This window comes from Humulus lupulus, chromosome 8 (assembly GCF_963169125.1).
Source record: "Humulus lupulus chromosome 8, drHumLupu1.1, whole genome shotgun sequence".
NCBI lineage: Eukaryota > Viridiplantae > Streptophyta > Magnoliopsida > Rosales > Cannabaceae > Humulus > Humulus lupulus.
In genome coordinates, this window is record NC_084800.1 from 11,290,722 (window position 1) to 11,308,202 (window position 17,481).

At 36.8% G+C, this 17,481-nt stretch overlaps 2 protein-coding genes and 1 long non-coding RNA gene across 3 annotated transcripts; 1 reads left to right on the plus strand and 2 right to left on the minus strand.

The window, feature by feature from the left end:
• Nucleotides 1-1,938: 1,938 nt before the first annotated feature.
• Nucleotides 1,939-5,127, minus strand: LOC133794552 (uncharacterized). Its single transcript, XR_009875259.1, has 2 exons — nt 4,982-5,127; nt 1,939-2,176 (listed from the first exon to the last, which is right to left on the minus strand). It is a non-coding gene; the product is annotated as an uncharacterized LOC133794552 (long non-coding RNA).
• A 1,327-nt stretch (nt 5,128-6,454) lies between these two features.
• LOC133794553 (linoleate 13S-lipoxygenase 3-1, chloroplastic-like) lies at nt 6,455-11,358 on the minus strand. Its single transcript, XM_062231846.1, has 8 exons — nt 10,796-11,358; nt 10,319-10,599; nt 9,289-9,526; nt 8,848-9,174; nt 8,575-8,768; nt 8,179-8,480; nt 7,822-8,088; nt 6,455-7,644 (listed from the first exon to the last, which is right to left on the minus strand). The coding sequence occupies exons 1-8, from the start codon at nt 11,208-11,210 to the stop codon at nt 6,888-6,890; spliced, it is 2,781 nt and encodes a 926-aa protein (XP_062087830.1). The 5' UTR covers nt 11,211-11,358; the 3' UTR covers nt 6,455-6,887.
• A 4,217-nt stretch (nt 11,359-15,575) lies between these two features.
• LOC133795010 (uncharacterized) lies at nt 15,576-17,033 on the plus strand. The gene has a single exon (XM_062232465.1). It carries the CDS (start codon nt 15,576-15,578, stop codon nt 17,031-17,033), a length of 1,458 nt encoding a protein of 485 aa, XP_062088449.1.
• Nucleotides 17,034-17,481: the final 448 nt, after the last annotated feature.

Below are 17,481 nucleotides of genomic sequence, written 5' to 3' on the forward strand. Positions count from 1 at the left end.
AAAAAAAAAAAAAAGTCTATGGGCTCTAGATGTGGATCCAATTTGTTTTAACCTAGGCCAACCTTGAGCCGAAAAGGGGTTGAAATTAGATTCTGTACCCATTTTAAATGATCCACTTTAATTTTTACCCACTATTTTTAACTTTTATTTTAATACCCAAATTTTCAATTGATGTACCCATTATACCCATTCAATTACATGTTTTTTTTTCTCCTTAAACACACTACAATTAGAATGTATTTCCAATTTAATTATAATATGACACATATAATACACATTACAACAACACTTAGAATCATGTGCTCAAATAAGGGTAATTTGGGAAATCTCATGATAATAATGGGTAAAATTCAACTAAATATATTTAGTGTCTAATTTTAGTTAACTACTCCTAAAAATAGGTAGTTCTCAACTTTTCCCCCGAAAAGGGTCCTAGTTAAAATTTAATATGGTGACACTTTTAATAATTTTTTTATATTAAACTTGTATATAATTTTAGTGAAAATTACATTTTATATGGGTTTTTTAATAAAGTTTTAAAAAATATGGTTTTTTTTTACCAGTATTATTTTATGGCTTTTTAAAACTTGTGTGTGTTAAAATAGTATTTAACTTGTTAAGCAAGTCATTTTGGCTCAAAAGTATAATTAAAATTAAATAACAATTTAGGTACTAAATTTTTTTATTAAAAAGGTGTAAACTTTTTATTAAAACCTTAAATATTTACAAAAGATCCCAATTTTTTTTTATCAAAATACAATTACATTCACGATATACAAAATAGTCGATCTAAGTGACAAAATTGGACTTTTATGCTCTAAGTCCCACAAAACACCTCGATCGTGGCAGCCGAACTTGTAAGCGTCGCTCCAAAATCCTCCAACTCATGGCTGGTCTACATTTCTCTTGCCCTTACTTGCACCATAGAGTACCCGTGAGCCAAGACCCGACAAGAAAAGTTTCACAAAACATACGTAATAAACACAACATGTATATATAACAACTCATATGATTGATAAATCACATCGCCTATATGTCAGTCATATAAATAACAATTCGCATATTCGAAAATTCATAGTCATATATATTCAATAACCATATAGACACTCAACACCAACCATATCGAGCAATTTGCATCACCAAGTACCATATGTATGGCCAATGCCTAGTAAAGTGTGTCTCTCGACACTAGGCTTACGGTAATAACCGCATACTTAATGCAAAATGTGTCTCCCAGCACTAAGTTTACGGTAATAACTACATACTTATAATCCAATGAGTCACTAATAAGCATAATAAACAAGTATACAATCAGGATACTCAACCCTATCTCATTTCATTGTTACATGGTTATAACCGTTTCTAGATACAGTAGGACCAACGTCGACTCTACGTGTAAAAGCCAACTTTTCTTACCTTGATTCATGTGCTGCAAATGGAACGTCTTCGAGTGCAATCCTTATCCTGTGCCTTGCGGAAACCCGAGTCACAACATAAATGGTATGTTTATTAAGAACTAAGTCTAAAAACGGGTTCCATTGCTAATCCCTAGCTCTCGAGACCTCCAATTCCATCAATTCAGGTGATGGAATCGTCCCCCCGAGCCCCCGAGCATTATTCCCAAACTTAAAGAAAAATTGCACCTTGAAACTATGTTGGCGCCGTGGCAAGCAGAAAGAAATAATTCACCCAGAACATGGTTCGACGTCGCGGCCCCGCAGCGTAAACCTAGTATTTAGGTGTTCTTCCCCAAACTCTGAACCCCTGCATTTCAGACCTAAACACTTGATTCCTAACTGTTAACTGGACAAATTTTGTAACGCTATAAACTCTAGGGACCGTTAGGGTGTGCATTTTAAATAGTGCTAAACTCGTTAATCGAGTCATTTGGCCATAATCGTATAACTAAGTATGATTAGCGGTTTAGGGATTAAAAAATTTCGTTAAGATATAAAGTTTCATTATAACGTTTACCGTATACATTGGGATCCCAAAAATATAATTTAAGGGTCTATTACAAGAAAATAATTACAACTAGCCGATCTAAGCGGCAAAACAGGGTTTAACCCTAGTTCCTCTTTCAACCCTTGACTGTGGCGGTCGAGCAGATGCATATGTACACATCGTCACCTAAGCTCTCCAACTCAAGGATGGCCCAGCTTTCTTTTACCTTTACCTGCACCACATAGCACCCGTGAGCCGAAGCCCAGCAAGAAAACTCAATATGCTCATGAACAATCATATCATGACATCAAATCATATCTGACATGCCTAGCAAATATAACTCCATTCAAGCATGCAAATAAATTCAGACAATGTTGGGGAATCTAGGATAAGAAATCCTGCCCTCCTGATTGGATGACTATCAAGTCAATCCTATTCAGATGAGTAATTTAACAATTGAGGTTCTGGTAAACCATACTGAGTGACTGACAAGCAAGTCACCATGGGGCTCAGCACCCATAGCCATGTCAATGATGATCATACAGAGCTTATAGCCCTAAATAGATGAGTGAATATCACTTTGAGGTTCTGTTTAACCATAATGAGTGACTGACAAGCAAGTTACTATGGGGCTCAGTACCCATAGCCATGTGACGGAACAGTCACCTGGGATTTCTGGCAATGGCTCTCATTAGATGAGTGACTAATGGGTGAGTCACTAGCTTAAACAAATGAGTAACTGATGGGTAAGTCACTAGCTTAACCAGATGAGTGACTGATGGGTAAGTCACTAGCTTAAACAGATAAGTGGCTGATGGGTAAGTCACACGGGCTCAACACCCATAGCCATGTGACTAAACAGTCACTGAGGCTCTCTGGCCCTGGCTCTAAATGACTAGCCTTTGGCTAGACAAGCGCTTTTAGTTTTCATCAAACTTGAGGTCGGTCCGACATTAATGCTCATTTGAGTCATTCAATGCAGATGTTGATTAGATTTAATCTTTTTTCGGCTTGCGTTAAACACGCTAAGTCTGTCATTGACTTTTTAGTCAATACTAGGTGACCAGTGCTCAGTTCTACTGCGAACTTGACAAGCAGGTCACAGCTTCACATCTAATACTGACACCATTGCCAATTCTGACTAGTTAGCCAGAGCCACGCACAAGTAAGCAATGCTACCAAGCATATATCATATGTCAAATATCCAAAAGTAGGGTATTCAACATGCTTACTTAACAATTGCTAGCATAATTATGATCATGCACAAACACAGAGACTCAAGCTCTGATCAATCTCATATTCAATATTCATGGCATGCCCTAAACACATGTTTCTCGTGCATCACATGCTCCACATTTAAACAACCAACATGCATCAAGAATAACCATGCATGTCACACATGGGGTGCAGTTTTCTTACCTTTGGTCCAAGCACAAGTTACCAATAAACGAGCCACAAGCACGATCCTTATTCCAAGCCTCTAGTGATAACCTAGTCACAACCATAAACGGTGATCCAATGAGTTCAAGTTCTAAAACCAATCCCGGAACCAAGACCTAGCCTTCGAGACATCAAATCCCATTTAACCGGGTAGTAGGAATTATCCCTAGGCCTAATGTTTGAGTTCCCAAGCTTAAAACATCATTTCGGCCATAAAAACCCTCAAGAGCCGCAGCCCCAAAACCCTGAGTCGCAGCCCCCAGCCAAAACAGAATCACCAGGGGCAAGCGCCGCGGCGCACCATACTCAGTGTCGTGGCCCCCAGAGCTCACAAAACCTTCCACCTGCTTCATCGAGCTTGGGCCGCGGCGCCCAAGAACAGGGCCGTGGCCCATCCTCGGACCAGCCATTTTTCCCCAATTTTAACCTTTTAAAATCTCCCAAAACCTAACCAAACTTCTCCAAACTCAAAAATCAAAGTTCCCAAACATCCCCATGATCCAAAACCAACAAAACCCAAGTCTCAAATCACCCAAAAACTCATCAAAACACAAAGTCCAATTCAAGCTTAAAAACTTAGAACTTAAAACTTGAATTACCTCCGATTGAGTTGTTTCCAACTAAATCCTCCGGATAATAAGCTTCTAATCTTTCATAGGATCACTATGCCTTGATCCTCGCTTGAATTCGAGTCTTAGAACTCAAGTTTTCTTCGAAAATGCGATCGAGAGACGAAAGTGGAATTTAGAGGGAGAGGAAACGTTCTAAACGTTCTTTTTTATTTCTTAAAAATGTTACTTCAAGCTTAAGTAGCATCAACCAAATTCTAACACTTGGGGTCCCGAAAACGTCCCCGGGGAAAAATAGTCAAAACCTCCAAAATTTTCCCATGATCTTACTGACTCCCAATTTATCATCAAATATTTATTCCTATTACCCAATAACCCGGTAATGCACTAAATACCCCTTGACTCACTCCGAGTCAAGAATAAATCCCGTTGTGACTTTCCCACTAGCTTACCTCCTAAGATCGTCTCGTGCTGAGTCACCCTAGCATAACCAAATAATAATAAAGCACCATACACATATCACATATATGCCAAATATGCCCGAAATGGCCAAAATATGAAAATCACTCAATTAATCAGAAATTGGTTCATATCTATATTTAATATACCTAAACATGTATATTATCATTAAATAGCACAATAAATCAATTATGGCCCTCCCAGCCTCCTAATCAATGTCTTAACCTTATTAGAAAATTTGGGGCATTACAAATTTTTCAGCAATTTAACCCCCAAATAAGTAATATAACCTATATAGAACATCGATATGCCATCAAAACAACAAACTTACACCAAAATCATAACTTGCCATTTGAAGGTACTAAGCTTATAAACCTTGCTTCAAAATCTGAAAATCCCATCTAAAAGCACAGAATCCAGCAACAAAAACAAAGTTTAAAGCAACAAAAATCTTGTTTCTAAGCTCAATTCACCCATCTAAACAGCCTATTTATACTAACTTAGGATTACACTCCAAAATTCCCAAACCTTATCAAGAACACCACTAAAGTATAAGTTCAAAGAGTTACCTCCAATATTTTGAATATCCCAGCTAAATTCTAGCCTTGACAACTCTTAGGTCCTCTCCTTCCTGCTTAAGTCTTTCTTAAATTCTCAAATCACCAAAGGCTTGCTCCTAGCTCTAGCTTTAAGGAAATTTTTATTAAACTCTAGAGGAAGGAACCAAATGAATTCTTTGAAGAAGAGAGAGAGTATGTACGTGAACCACCCAGAAACTCTCACCATTTTGGCTCTTTGATATATCTCTAAAATCAAAAGACCATTTTGCCCCTAGCCTTACCTTATCATCAAAATTAAGCATAAGGACATTTTGATCATTTCGTCTAAATTTCAACTAATTCTCAATTTAATCCACTAATCTTCCAAATACCAACATTTTCCCCAAAAATATTTCACATTCCAATAATTCCCAAAATATGCAAAATTACCAAAATACTTTTTAGCTCACCCCGAGCGAGTATTTATCTCCACTGTGACTTTTCTACTAAATTTATCAAAATAATCATGTCGAATATCACAAATATATCCACATAATAATGTGGTCTCAATCACATAAGATTACAAATATACCCTTAGCGGGTCAAAATTATGAAAATGCCTATTTTTTTAACAAAAATTGGTCTTTAAACACATGTAAAATACATAACCATGCATACTCAATTATATAAGCATATAAATCACATACACCAATTAATTCACATATAATTACCCCACGCGCACTCCCGACACGCTAATCAATGCACTTAATTCTATTAGAAGTCTTGGGACATTACAGTTACAAACTATTACCCATATTTTCGTAATTTTTGTAAAATTATGTATTTTTCAAACTTTTTTTGAATTTACAGTATTATGTATAATTTTTTTTTAAATAAGAGAGCTAAGGGAACAAGGCCAAGCCCAACAACATTCATACTACAATGGTCTTGGCCCACTAATTAAAATCTCTAGCTCTAGCTTTCTAAAATAAAAGATAATTGAGAACGGGGTCTCAAAAAACTATTCTGGTAGCCATGGATTGCAGCTGAAGATGATTGGTTTCATGGCTAATAATGCGTTAAATTTTGAGTCCCTGAGCTGCTGATTTTAGTGCATTAGGGTTGTTTTAGCTGGAAATGCTGAAATGATGTCTTCTGGCTTGCATGAACAACATGCGAAAAGGTTGGAAGAAGGTGCGTGCATGGTTGTGAAGAGTGACTCCAGAGAAGTAATGTATATGTGTAGCTTTTCTGACGCTATATTTCTCTTCTTGATATGAGAGATGTTTTATCTTCTCAATTATTCAGCTAGTGCTAGCTTTTTTTATGTTCTATGTTTATATGTATACCTGGATCATTCAATAATCTAGCTAACTCTATGGCAAAGCGATCTCCTAAGAACACTGTCGTTAGATCCAAGGGAGCTGCCTTGTTTTAAATCAATGAATTCATTTTGTTCAAGCCGGAAAAAATTACACAACTAAAGGTTGAGAACATAAGAAATCAAATTGAACCTTTGATGCATTAATTACATAAAAATGGGCTGCACCTGCACAATTGATGTTTTTCATCTAAAATTTATAAACTTGAAGTTTGTTAAATGTGTAGACATATCAATTTGACAGAAGATGACAGATGAGGTTCTAATGCTAAAAGAAAAAATATTTTGGTCGTTTTGGACGTAACTTATACTCGAACCCCAGATTATTATATAAACTTTAGAATATTAAAATAGCCAAGAAAGGAATAAAAAAAAGTGCATGGGATTACAAAATGACGACCGTCAAACTTAATAACTATGTACTTGAATCTCCATGAACTCTATACAACGCCCTATACAACACCTATGTAATTATAAACCGATCGAATAGCCCCATTAAAAATTCTTTAACTCTATTAAATATTGTTTTCACCGAAAAGATCCTCAGTCTTGGGTTCATATGGAAACACTGTTTGGCACTCCTCTACAAGTTACACCAGGTTCAGAACTAGGTGCAAGTAGCTCATAAGGTAACACCCCAGCTCCACACCTATTTTTAAGGCTTGGATCATTGTTCCTCCTCTCAATTTCCTTTTCTATCCTTCTCACCTCAGCTGAGAAACCGTAAAATGCATCGACGATCTCGGCATCGCCCGACCAAATCGAAGGCTGCTGCCGCTCCCCAATGTACTCCTCGTCAGGCGAATGAGTAGAGAGAGTGTCAACCACAGCCATAAATTTTGTGGATTGTAACACAGAAGGCAATGCTAAAAGGAAGTATTTCTGAGGGTCAGCGATAAAATTGGCATACTCGGGATCATTCTCTTCGGGGATCAATCTCCTCATCAATGGTGGGCGGTTTGGGACGTAGCCACCATATGGGTACTGTCCAAAATTAAGGGCAGCATGTTGGGCCGAGGCAAGCCAAATGAGGGTAGTGAGGATGGACGATAGATCTTCAGTGGTCTCAAGCTTGGGCCACCAGCTAGCATCACTGACATCGGCGTGGCCCACATTGATGGACTCGTTGTACCAATTCTGCAACTCCTTGTCGTTACAAACCACGCTTGAATTTGGGTAGTACCGGTTGACATATGTGCGAACCCAGTTCTCAATTGCGCCCCATATCAAGAGCCCATCATTGGCATACGGGTAGTCTTCCATTACAACCTTCACACCATGTGGCTGTGTAGGGTCAGGAACCGCCATTCCCCTGCAAAAGAGGATCTTAAATTAGATTCACTATGACTTTTGTTTAGTGCGCACCTTTTACTTCAACATTGGGGTCCCAGTTTAGAAAATGACCATGTTTTACTTTTTAGTACTGCGGTCCAATCACACCACTTATGTGGGTGCATTATTAAGAAAAATATCTGAACGGGTCAAATACCTTCGAATAAGATCGGCTGGGAGACTTTCCTTGTCAAAGCGCCACATACTTTTGTAAGCAGCAGCACTGATCTCCATCCCATAGCGGCCGGCAGTGAAGCAGGCCTCTATCACACCGTCGGCATTGATAAGGTTCTGCCGTGCCAATGCATTGATCTCCAGCGTATATCGCATGTGAGGGTCCAAAAGCTTGAATATGGGATGCATTGCGCTCATCTGCCTATGCGCAGCCAATATAAATGGTTCTAAGCTAGCATGTGTACGTAACCTGTAACATAACACATCGTCATTTATAAGTTATAGACTCTTAACAAATAAAAACATAAGTGAAGTGAAGCTCTATGCAAGTTGTGCTCACCAATGGTTTACTAGTTGATGGACTCCAGCATCGTTAGTGCAAACGTGAGCCTTGGCAAGCTGCCACACCCAATTGGAGGTAGCGTCAACTGGTGGTGTAACCACACGCTTTGACCGGGAACTTGGTCCTGTTTGTGGGAGGCTAAGCTCTATGGCTACAGGTTTAAGGGTACCTTGAGGTGATAGGTAATAAATGGTACGAGTAGCGTAGGTTCTTCGACCATCGAGTGAGTTGATCTTGTCAAGGAATGGAAGGAAAATGTCATGATAATCCACCATGAACAGCTTCTTTTCATCCAAGGCCTGTGAGGAGAAATAATATATAAATTAGCAAAGGTATAATATATTATGAAAGGTGATATTAGTTAATTAGACAAAATCAAATATATTAATGTACCTGCTGGACAGTCATGCCATTGAGATGGCCAAGAATATGCTCGTCTTTAAGGGCAGACTCTTGGGGTCCATAAGTTTCAGGATCGAGCTTGCTCACTGGTGGATAAACAGTCATTCTCTCTATGGAGACCGGATTAACCCCTGCGATCGCTTGACGAGCAAATTCATCATCCCTTAGCCAAGCAAACTTGTCCTCTGCAAATCAAGAACTAGTTAGTACCCATGTGACATGTTATTCAAAATAAATGTTGTGGTTTTTGTTTGTTATACTCACTTGAAATAATTTTCGGAGTGTCATATTTGAGAATGCCTTTATTTTGTTGGATTCGGGTAACCAAATTTAAAGGAAGCTTCTTGAGAAGTTCCTCTTGCACACCCAATTTGAGTAGCACACCTTCACTATAAAGGTTATCAATGTCGGCAAAACCACTAAACTCTTGGTTTTCAGCTGAAAAGCTGGCCTTTAAGGAAGGTATCAAATTGTGTAACACTGCTTTTAGTCTCCCAAATGAGAAACTGGCCTGTTTTGACTCCTCAAATTGTTCATCTCTTGGCACGTACAATGGGAATGGCTTCTCGATTCTGCTCTCCGCTTGCAAATCTACAGGGCCAGTGTCATAATTTTAAGTTTTATTTGTATTTTATTTACCTAGACTAAACAAGTGAATGAATATTCATTCATTAACAGAAAGAAAAGTAGTGTTAATATGGTTACCGGTATCAGTAGGGAGACGACCAGTACGACACCGTCTAGGATATGGGATTTCTTTACCACCAAGTTTAGGACGAGCCAAGTCACTTGACTTATCTGGGTTTCCCAAATCATTGTACACATCAAAGTCGTAAATCCTGTCTGATAATTTTCTAACTCCTTTGCCATTTCCTCTCAATTGCTTTAGCTCTTTTTCTCTCAAGGCTTTAAGCCCTGCTGGAGTTTCATTTGGTAGATATGGCTGCAGAAAATTACATATGGCAAAGTTATGTACCAGTATATAAAAATGTCATGTAGTCAACTAATTAACTATTAACAAATGAACTTAATATCTCAATGAAATAATTAAAGTGGTATTCGTTGGAAATTCTTATGATGGGCTCAAGGAAAGATCTCAATGCTTGGTGACCCATTTTGTACAAAAATAAAATGACCATAATCTACAAAGTGACCGACACTGTGATTTTCACAATTGTTACTATTATCTTGTTCTAAATTATAGAATAATCACGAAAGTCCCCAGTCATTCATCAGAAAACTAATCACTTCCATTACCTTTGATTTTATTTGACTTTTCTTTTTATTTGTAATCAAACAAAGACGCCCAAAGAGGTACCTTTTAGCTGACGGTGGCTGTAACTAACATGGAGTTGAATAATCTTTTCTTTCTACTAAACAACTTGAAAAATATGTGCACGCTCAAAGATTTTTACGTTCGTATGAAAGAAAATTAAGAGTAGTTGATTTTTATTTTCTTAAGAAATTAAGTATATTTAATCCAATAACCGGCAGCAAAAGTCATTCATTTTAAAAAAAAAATACAAGAGATCATTCCATTCATTTTGACCCATGCATATACCCAAGCTACATGCCGACTTAGTCATTTACAAATATTCAAAATCTAATTAAGAAAACAGCTAATAAATCCGGCTGCATCAACCTAAAAAATTCTCAGGGTTGAAAACTAATAATATAAAATAATAACAAAGGCATCTACCTTGTTTGAAGAAAAACAAAAAATTAAGGTACCTACCTTATTGGAGAAAAAAATCCTTTTGGCAGGATGATCTTTCTTGGATTGGACCCAAGAATTGCAGGGGAAATGTACAGGACCACAGGCGAATCCTTCAATGGTTATGGCCTCTAAGAAAAACTCCTTTTGATGTTTGTTTGTCACAGTAATGGCTCCAGGAATACCAAAGTTAGAGTCCACCATAAACTCAGCCGTGTAGTTCACCCTTTCTGCTTTGACATTCACTTTCTTCGACCAATCTCTTAGAACAGCCTCTTTGCTCTTCTTTGGACCATTGGTTCCTAAAATCAAAGGCAAAACAAACTTTAGTATACTTCCAATTCAAATAATCATATCCAAACAACATACAAAACAACACATGCAGCAATAAAACGACAAGAAGTCGAATCACCCAGAATCTATATCCAAAAGAAAACCACAAAAATGACCATATCTGTGAAAAATTCTAAGACGCCCAGAAGGAGGAAACTGACTTACTTGGATCTGTTTGGGTGCTGATGAGTTCCAAAACGACATTTCTGCCAATTTTGTCAGTTATGGCATCTAAGTGCTTGACAAGGGTCTCTTTAAAGTCCTCTTTGTTCTTGTTTCTCACGGTCACCACGGCTCTGACCTTGAAGCTCACAGGCTTCGACTCAACTGGGGCAGGAGAAGGCTGCACAGACTTATTCCTTACCAAATCTTCACTGATTGCCGCCACAGGACCCCTCACAACTTTCCTCAAATGTAGTGTCCTCTTTTGCTCCAAAGGGACAAAAACAGGACTCACCAAAAACCGGCTTTGATTCCGGCGAAAACTTTGATTCAAAAACACTTTTGAGTAAGAAGCGGAGGAGGAAAAAGAAGTACTTTCAATCATAGAACTGCACATAATATCTTTAGCCAGGGCCATGTTCTTGTTCTTATCTGATCTCAACACACAATAACTCACTCTTAAAGCTATAAGTTGTTGTTTTTGTTATGTGGGTGTAGAGATTAGAAATGGGGAAGAATGGAAGAACAGATTTGATCCGGTGGACTTGATTACTTTTATGTGTTTATGTATGTGTGTGTATATATAGTGGAGAAAATGGATCAAGGAAAGGTCTCTTATGACTCTTACACTCACCTCACCTCACCTCACCGTCCACACGTTTTTCCATATTCAATTTTGTGAATCACTTGCCCTTTACTTTTGTATGTGTTTTTTTTTAAACAACAAAAAAAAAACATTTTTCATTTGGGATAATAAAAAACCTTTTACAATTTAGAATATAAAAAAGTTGCCAAGTCAAAATAGACTTTCAGCTTCATAGTCCGTAGACGCGGTAGGGATGGGGAAGGCAAAGAGAAGGTGCCGTTTTCTCATGATGAATTCTAAGACAAAATAATACTATTAAACTGAATTTTTTTTCCTCCTTGAAAAAGACAATTAACTCCTTTGTCCGCAGATAAAATGACAAATATACACTAATCAGTAGTTATGTAATACGATAGTAGATACTGGTGTACGTATTTTAAAAATATTATATTTTATTATGATTTATTTTAGTATAGTTATTTTCCATTAAATTGGTCTAAAAAAAATCGCTGCCATTAAAAATCATGAGATTAGTATTATCATTATTATGAATAATAATTCTAAACGTACATATTTTATTCACATCAATATCAATATATTCAAGCAATTTTGTAAAAAAATAAATCAATATTCAAGCATTACTCTTAGGTCAATAATGCATTTGTAGTATATAAAAAAAAAAAAAAATTAATTATAGGTAATTAGTGGAAATACACCATTTACAGTATCACTTTACAAAGTAACATTATTTTGATATTTATTTGCAACGTAACTTTAACTGGAATTCCCTACATGGTTGTTGGGTAAGAATGGCAATGGTGCGGATCAGGAAGGTTTTTCAATTATCATTCCCATTCTAAGTTAATTATATAACCATAACGCCCCCATTAACCATCGAGGATGATGTAGGAATTTACTAATAAATAATAGGAAATAACTAATTACCTATATTCATTAATTATAATAAAATGAAAGGAAAAAAAATTCATGAATAAATAAAATGATTATCAATTTAATTTTATATTTTTATAATTTAGATACAAAAATATATAGATCAAAGCAGGTATGGGGTGATGGGTATGGAGCGGACTATGCTAATACTGTACCATCATCATACCCATATATATGCGGGGTGATTATTCCCCATTAGTCATTTTCCCTGCTTCAATGGTTTTTCCTCGTCCCATTCTATTAGAGTATGGTGTATCACATATAATATGTGTAAGAATATTGAGTCATTAATAAGAACATGGGTAACTCCACTAATTACCAATTAGATTTTAGATGAAACCTCATAATTCTTGTCATAGTATCATGAGTCAGGATCAAATAACCATGGGTACTCGTAGCCATGGGTTATATTGGCATCCCTATTATTGGAGGTGTCTGAGGTAATTTTGCAAAAACTACCCATTAACCATATAAAATAATATAATTCAATAAATATTTATTTTAGTGTTATACACGTCAACAAAAATAAAAGTATATAACCGATAAAAAATAGTTAAAGAGATTCCGTGTTTGACATGATATCAAAAACATTGGGAAATTTGACTATTGATGCATTAAATGGGGTACCATAGCAAAAATACCCTATCCATTATATATATATATATGCATTTGATCCTAGTATATACATTAGTTCCAAAAATACCCCTCTCATTTGTTTCCCACTTTCCCTCTCTGCTCTCACGACTCTCTCTATTCTCGATTCGAAACCAAACAACCAAAATCCCCATAAACTCTCACTCTCATTTCGTACAGTGTTTCCCACTTTGTCTTCCACGACTACGGCAGCAAAGAAAGTGGCAAGAAATCATTGCCGGACTAGGCAGGTAGGCGAGAAAATCCATGAGATCGACTAAACAACCCCGAAACAGACAAAGGTGGGGGATTTACTTGTTTATTCTGCAATTAATTGTCTGGTCCTGGTTTATTTGTTAATTTTTTGTTCATAGGATAGATCGGGGATGGGATATGAAGAAATCTGGATTTTTTTCGAGATTTTTATTCACCTCTATAGAAATCGATACGCATCGGTAGTTTCTGTTAGGTTCTAGCCTCGATAGGACTCGATAGAATAAGACATATTTCTGATTTAGCAAGTGCCTCGATAGGCCTCGATAGAGTAAGATATATTATTATTTTGCATTTCCTCGATAGGACTCGATAGAATTAGACATTTTTATGATGCATGTGTCTCGATAGGCCTCGATAAAACTATGCATTTTTTGATTTTACCAGGGCCTTGATAAGCCTCGATGGGCCTCGATATGCCTCAATAGAATGGGTAACTCCATGAATTAACCCTTTTTCACCATATATTTATAACCATAACCCCTCATTAATGTTTCTCACATTAATGACCTTATAGGCACTTAAAAAGACATCAATACCCTTCAATAGATATTAAGTTGTTCTCTCTTTTGTTTGTCTTGCACGTACCTAGCAGCCATGGAAATGATCTACTCTCACAAAATATAGCAAACACATATTCTCTCTCAAATCATCAAATCTCAAAGGTCATCACCATTTTTTCGCACCAAGTTTAGAAAGTGACGTTATCTCCCACATCTCTTTTCTTCTCACCCAAGTTGAAGAAGATTAAATAAAAATCATCTCCCAAACTTGAAGAAGATTGAACATTTGATTTGATAATGAGTAAGTATTTTTTTTATTTATAGGTTATGGGTGTCTTGTGTAATAGTTTAAATAGAATTTTGGAACTACTATACACTAAAAAATCTGTGAAAAGAAATAATTTTATGTTGAGATGACGAATTTTCGAATGATTTTCGCGATTTAAGTCACTGTGTTCACACTTTGTTCACACATTATTCACACTTTGTTCACACTTGGTTCACATTTTCGCAATTTAGGTCACTGCGTTCACATTTTGTTCACACATGATTCATATTTGGTTCAGACTTGGTTCACGAGTACTAACACATGATTCACATTTGGTTCACATATGATTCACACTTGGTTTCACACATAATTCACACACAGTTCACACATTGTTCACACACGTTTCACACTTGGTTCACACATGCTTGCTTCACACATTTATTTCTTGTTTCTTTTGGCTAGTTTTACCTAATAACCTTTGGATTTCGAACCTTTTGTCATATGTTATACAGGTCAAACACATATAAATATTGTGGTGTTATATAATGGATCATGGGAACAAGTTTTGAACGAAGGTTGGTCATTTAGTGCTAAACAAAGCAAGGGTATGAAGGTGCCAAAGACTATCACTTACAATAGTCTTGTTGATCAATTGTATACTTTAATCGGAGCTGACAAGTCTCGTATTGATCTTGACTTAAATGTAATCTATCATTTTGGAAGTAAAGGTATCCCTCCATCTTTGATTAGTAATGATGATGATGTTGCTTTTTTTCTTGATGAGATAGGAACATCTATCAATCATCGGACACCCCTATGTGTGTCTACTATAGAGAAGAGAAGTAATGATCCTTTGGTTACTAAAACACGTGAGTTGTATACTATTCCTCCAATTGAAACCAAAGTGAATGATGATTTTTGCATTGATGGCAATGAAGACAGTTGTGATGATGATAATAATGATGCAAATGGCAATGAAGACAATTGTGATGGTGATAATAATGATGCAGATGGCAATGAAGACAGTTGTGATGATGATAATAATGATGCATTAAGCTCAGATGATAATGAAAATATTGATAGGTCTACCTGCAATGATGTACTTGTGAAGCATAATTTACAACAGTCAACCTCCAATGAAGTATTGAAGAGCCATGATTCCTCAAATAATAGAGGTCGTAAAGTAAGACAGGTTGGTGAAGTTAATCTATGGAGTACTCCACTTTTGTTGAATCAAGGGGAAAAAGGCTCTACTTCAGCCTCAACAGCTCAATTACTGACATCTTCTTCGAGTATCAATTCGTGGGAAATAAAAGAGGGTCAAATATTTGAGAATAAGCAAGGGTTGAAGATGAAACTCCATCTTTATGCATTAAAGAAAAACTTTGAGTTTAAAGTAAAGAAGTCTGCGAAAAATATATGGTGTACAGTATGTGTTGATGATAAATGCAAATGGAGGTTGAGGGCTACAAAATTGGTTAATTCCAATATGTTCGAGGTTCGTAAATTTTTCGGTGAACACAGATGCTCATTGGATGTTCGACATAAAGGTCACCGTCAGGCATCCCCATGGCTTATTGGACAGTCATAAGGAGAAAATTTGAGGGTGATGATGTTAATTACAAGCCAAGGTCAATTGTAAAAGATGTGAGTTTATCATATGGAGTTCATATGAGCTATGCTAAAGCTTGGAGGTGTCGAGAGTATGCATTGGCTTACATAAGAGGTACACCAGAATCATCATTTCAGAAACTTCCCTCATTTCTATACATGATGGAGCAAAAAAATCCTGGAACTGTTACTCATTTGCAGATGGACAATGAAGGTAGGTTCAAATATTGCTTCATGGCCTTAGGTGTTTCTATAATGGGGTTTAAAACATATATTCGCCCAGTTATATGTGTAGATGGAACCTTCTTGACTACTCGGTGTGGAGGTACTTTGTTATGTGCCATGGGAAAAGATGCTAACAAGCAAATATATCCAATTGCATTTTCAGTAGTTGACTCAGAGAATAATGACTCATGGTTGTATTTTCTACCGAGGTTGAAGGAAGCGATTAGTGAAGTGGAGAATCTAGTATTCGTGTCTGATAGATATACTAGTATAGCAACTGCCTTGACTAAAAATTTTCCTGAAGCACACCACGGTGCTTGTATACATCATGTTAGCATGAATATCCGTACGAAGTTCAAAACTGACCATTGCCATGAAGAATTCTTCCTTGCAGCGAAAGCTTATAGAAAGCGAGAGTTTTTACGCCATTTTGAGAAGATTAAATTCAAAGATCTTGCAATTGCTCAATACTTAGAGAATCAAGTGGGTTTTGAAAAGTGGGCTCGTTCTTTCTTTCCTGGTCATCGATATAATTTAATGACTATAGGTATTGCCGAAAGCTGGAACAATGTCATTGCTGAGGCACGTGGGTGGCCAATTACTTGTCTCATGGAATTTATGAGGCACACTTTACAAAAATGGTTTTTCGAGCGTCGAACTGCAGCATCAGCGGCTACAAGTCCTCTTGCCTTACAAGTGGAAGTTGATTTGCGAAAGTTAGCAGACAAGTCCACTACCTCGTTCTCTTTTCTGTCTAGTCAGTATGAAATAACAGTATTGGATGGTGATCTTGATGGAGATGTCAACCTGAGGAGGAAAACATGTAGTTGTAGAAGATTTGATTTGACAGGTCTTCCTTGTGAACACGCTCTAGCTGGTGCTCGAGATCGTGGCATTAGTCCATATAGTTTATGCTCCAGATTCTACACAGTTGAAGCGTGGTTGTCATCCTATGGTGGATCTGTATATACGCTGGGTAATGAAGAATCTTGGGTGATACCAAATGACATAGGAAGTATGATGATAGCTCCTCCTTTAGTGAAGCAGAAGGCTGGTCGTCCAAAGAAGAAACGACATTTATCAAAGGGTGAGAAGAATAGCAAACAACATAGATGTAGTAGATGTGGTGTCCTGGGGCACAATCGAGTGACGTGTACCACTGTTTGTCCCCCGCCGTCTAGACATGCTTAGTTTGTACTTTTATTGTTTTACTTTGTACTCTTCAATTGTGGAATTTGAATTTTTAGATTGGTTCAGTAATACGACTTTTTGTGTTAAAGTTTGTTGTTTCGTACACACCTAATTTATATTCACACATAATTCACACCTAATTCACACATAGTTCACACATTATGCACACATATTTCACACGCAGTTCACACATAATTCACACATAATTCACACCTGGTTCACACCTAATTCACACATAGTTCAATCCTGATTCACACATATTTCAATCCTGATTCACACTTAATTCACACTCAATTCACACATAACTTAATAAGATAAAAGTGACAAAGATTTATCCATTCCACTATTAAGATGAAATAAACGAAGTCATTCAATACCATTTAATGAGATGAAGTTGACATAGTTTCTTCATACATTCAAAAGTAAGATACATATATTTAAATAAAAG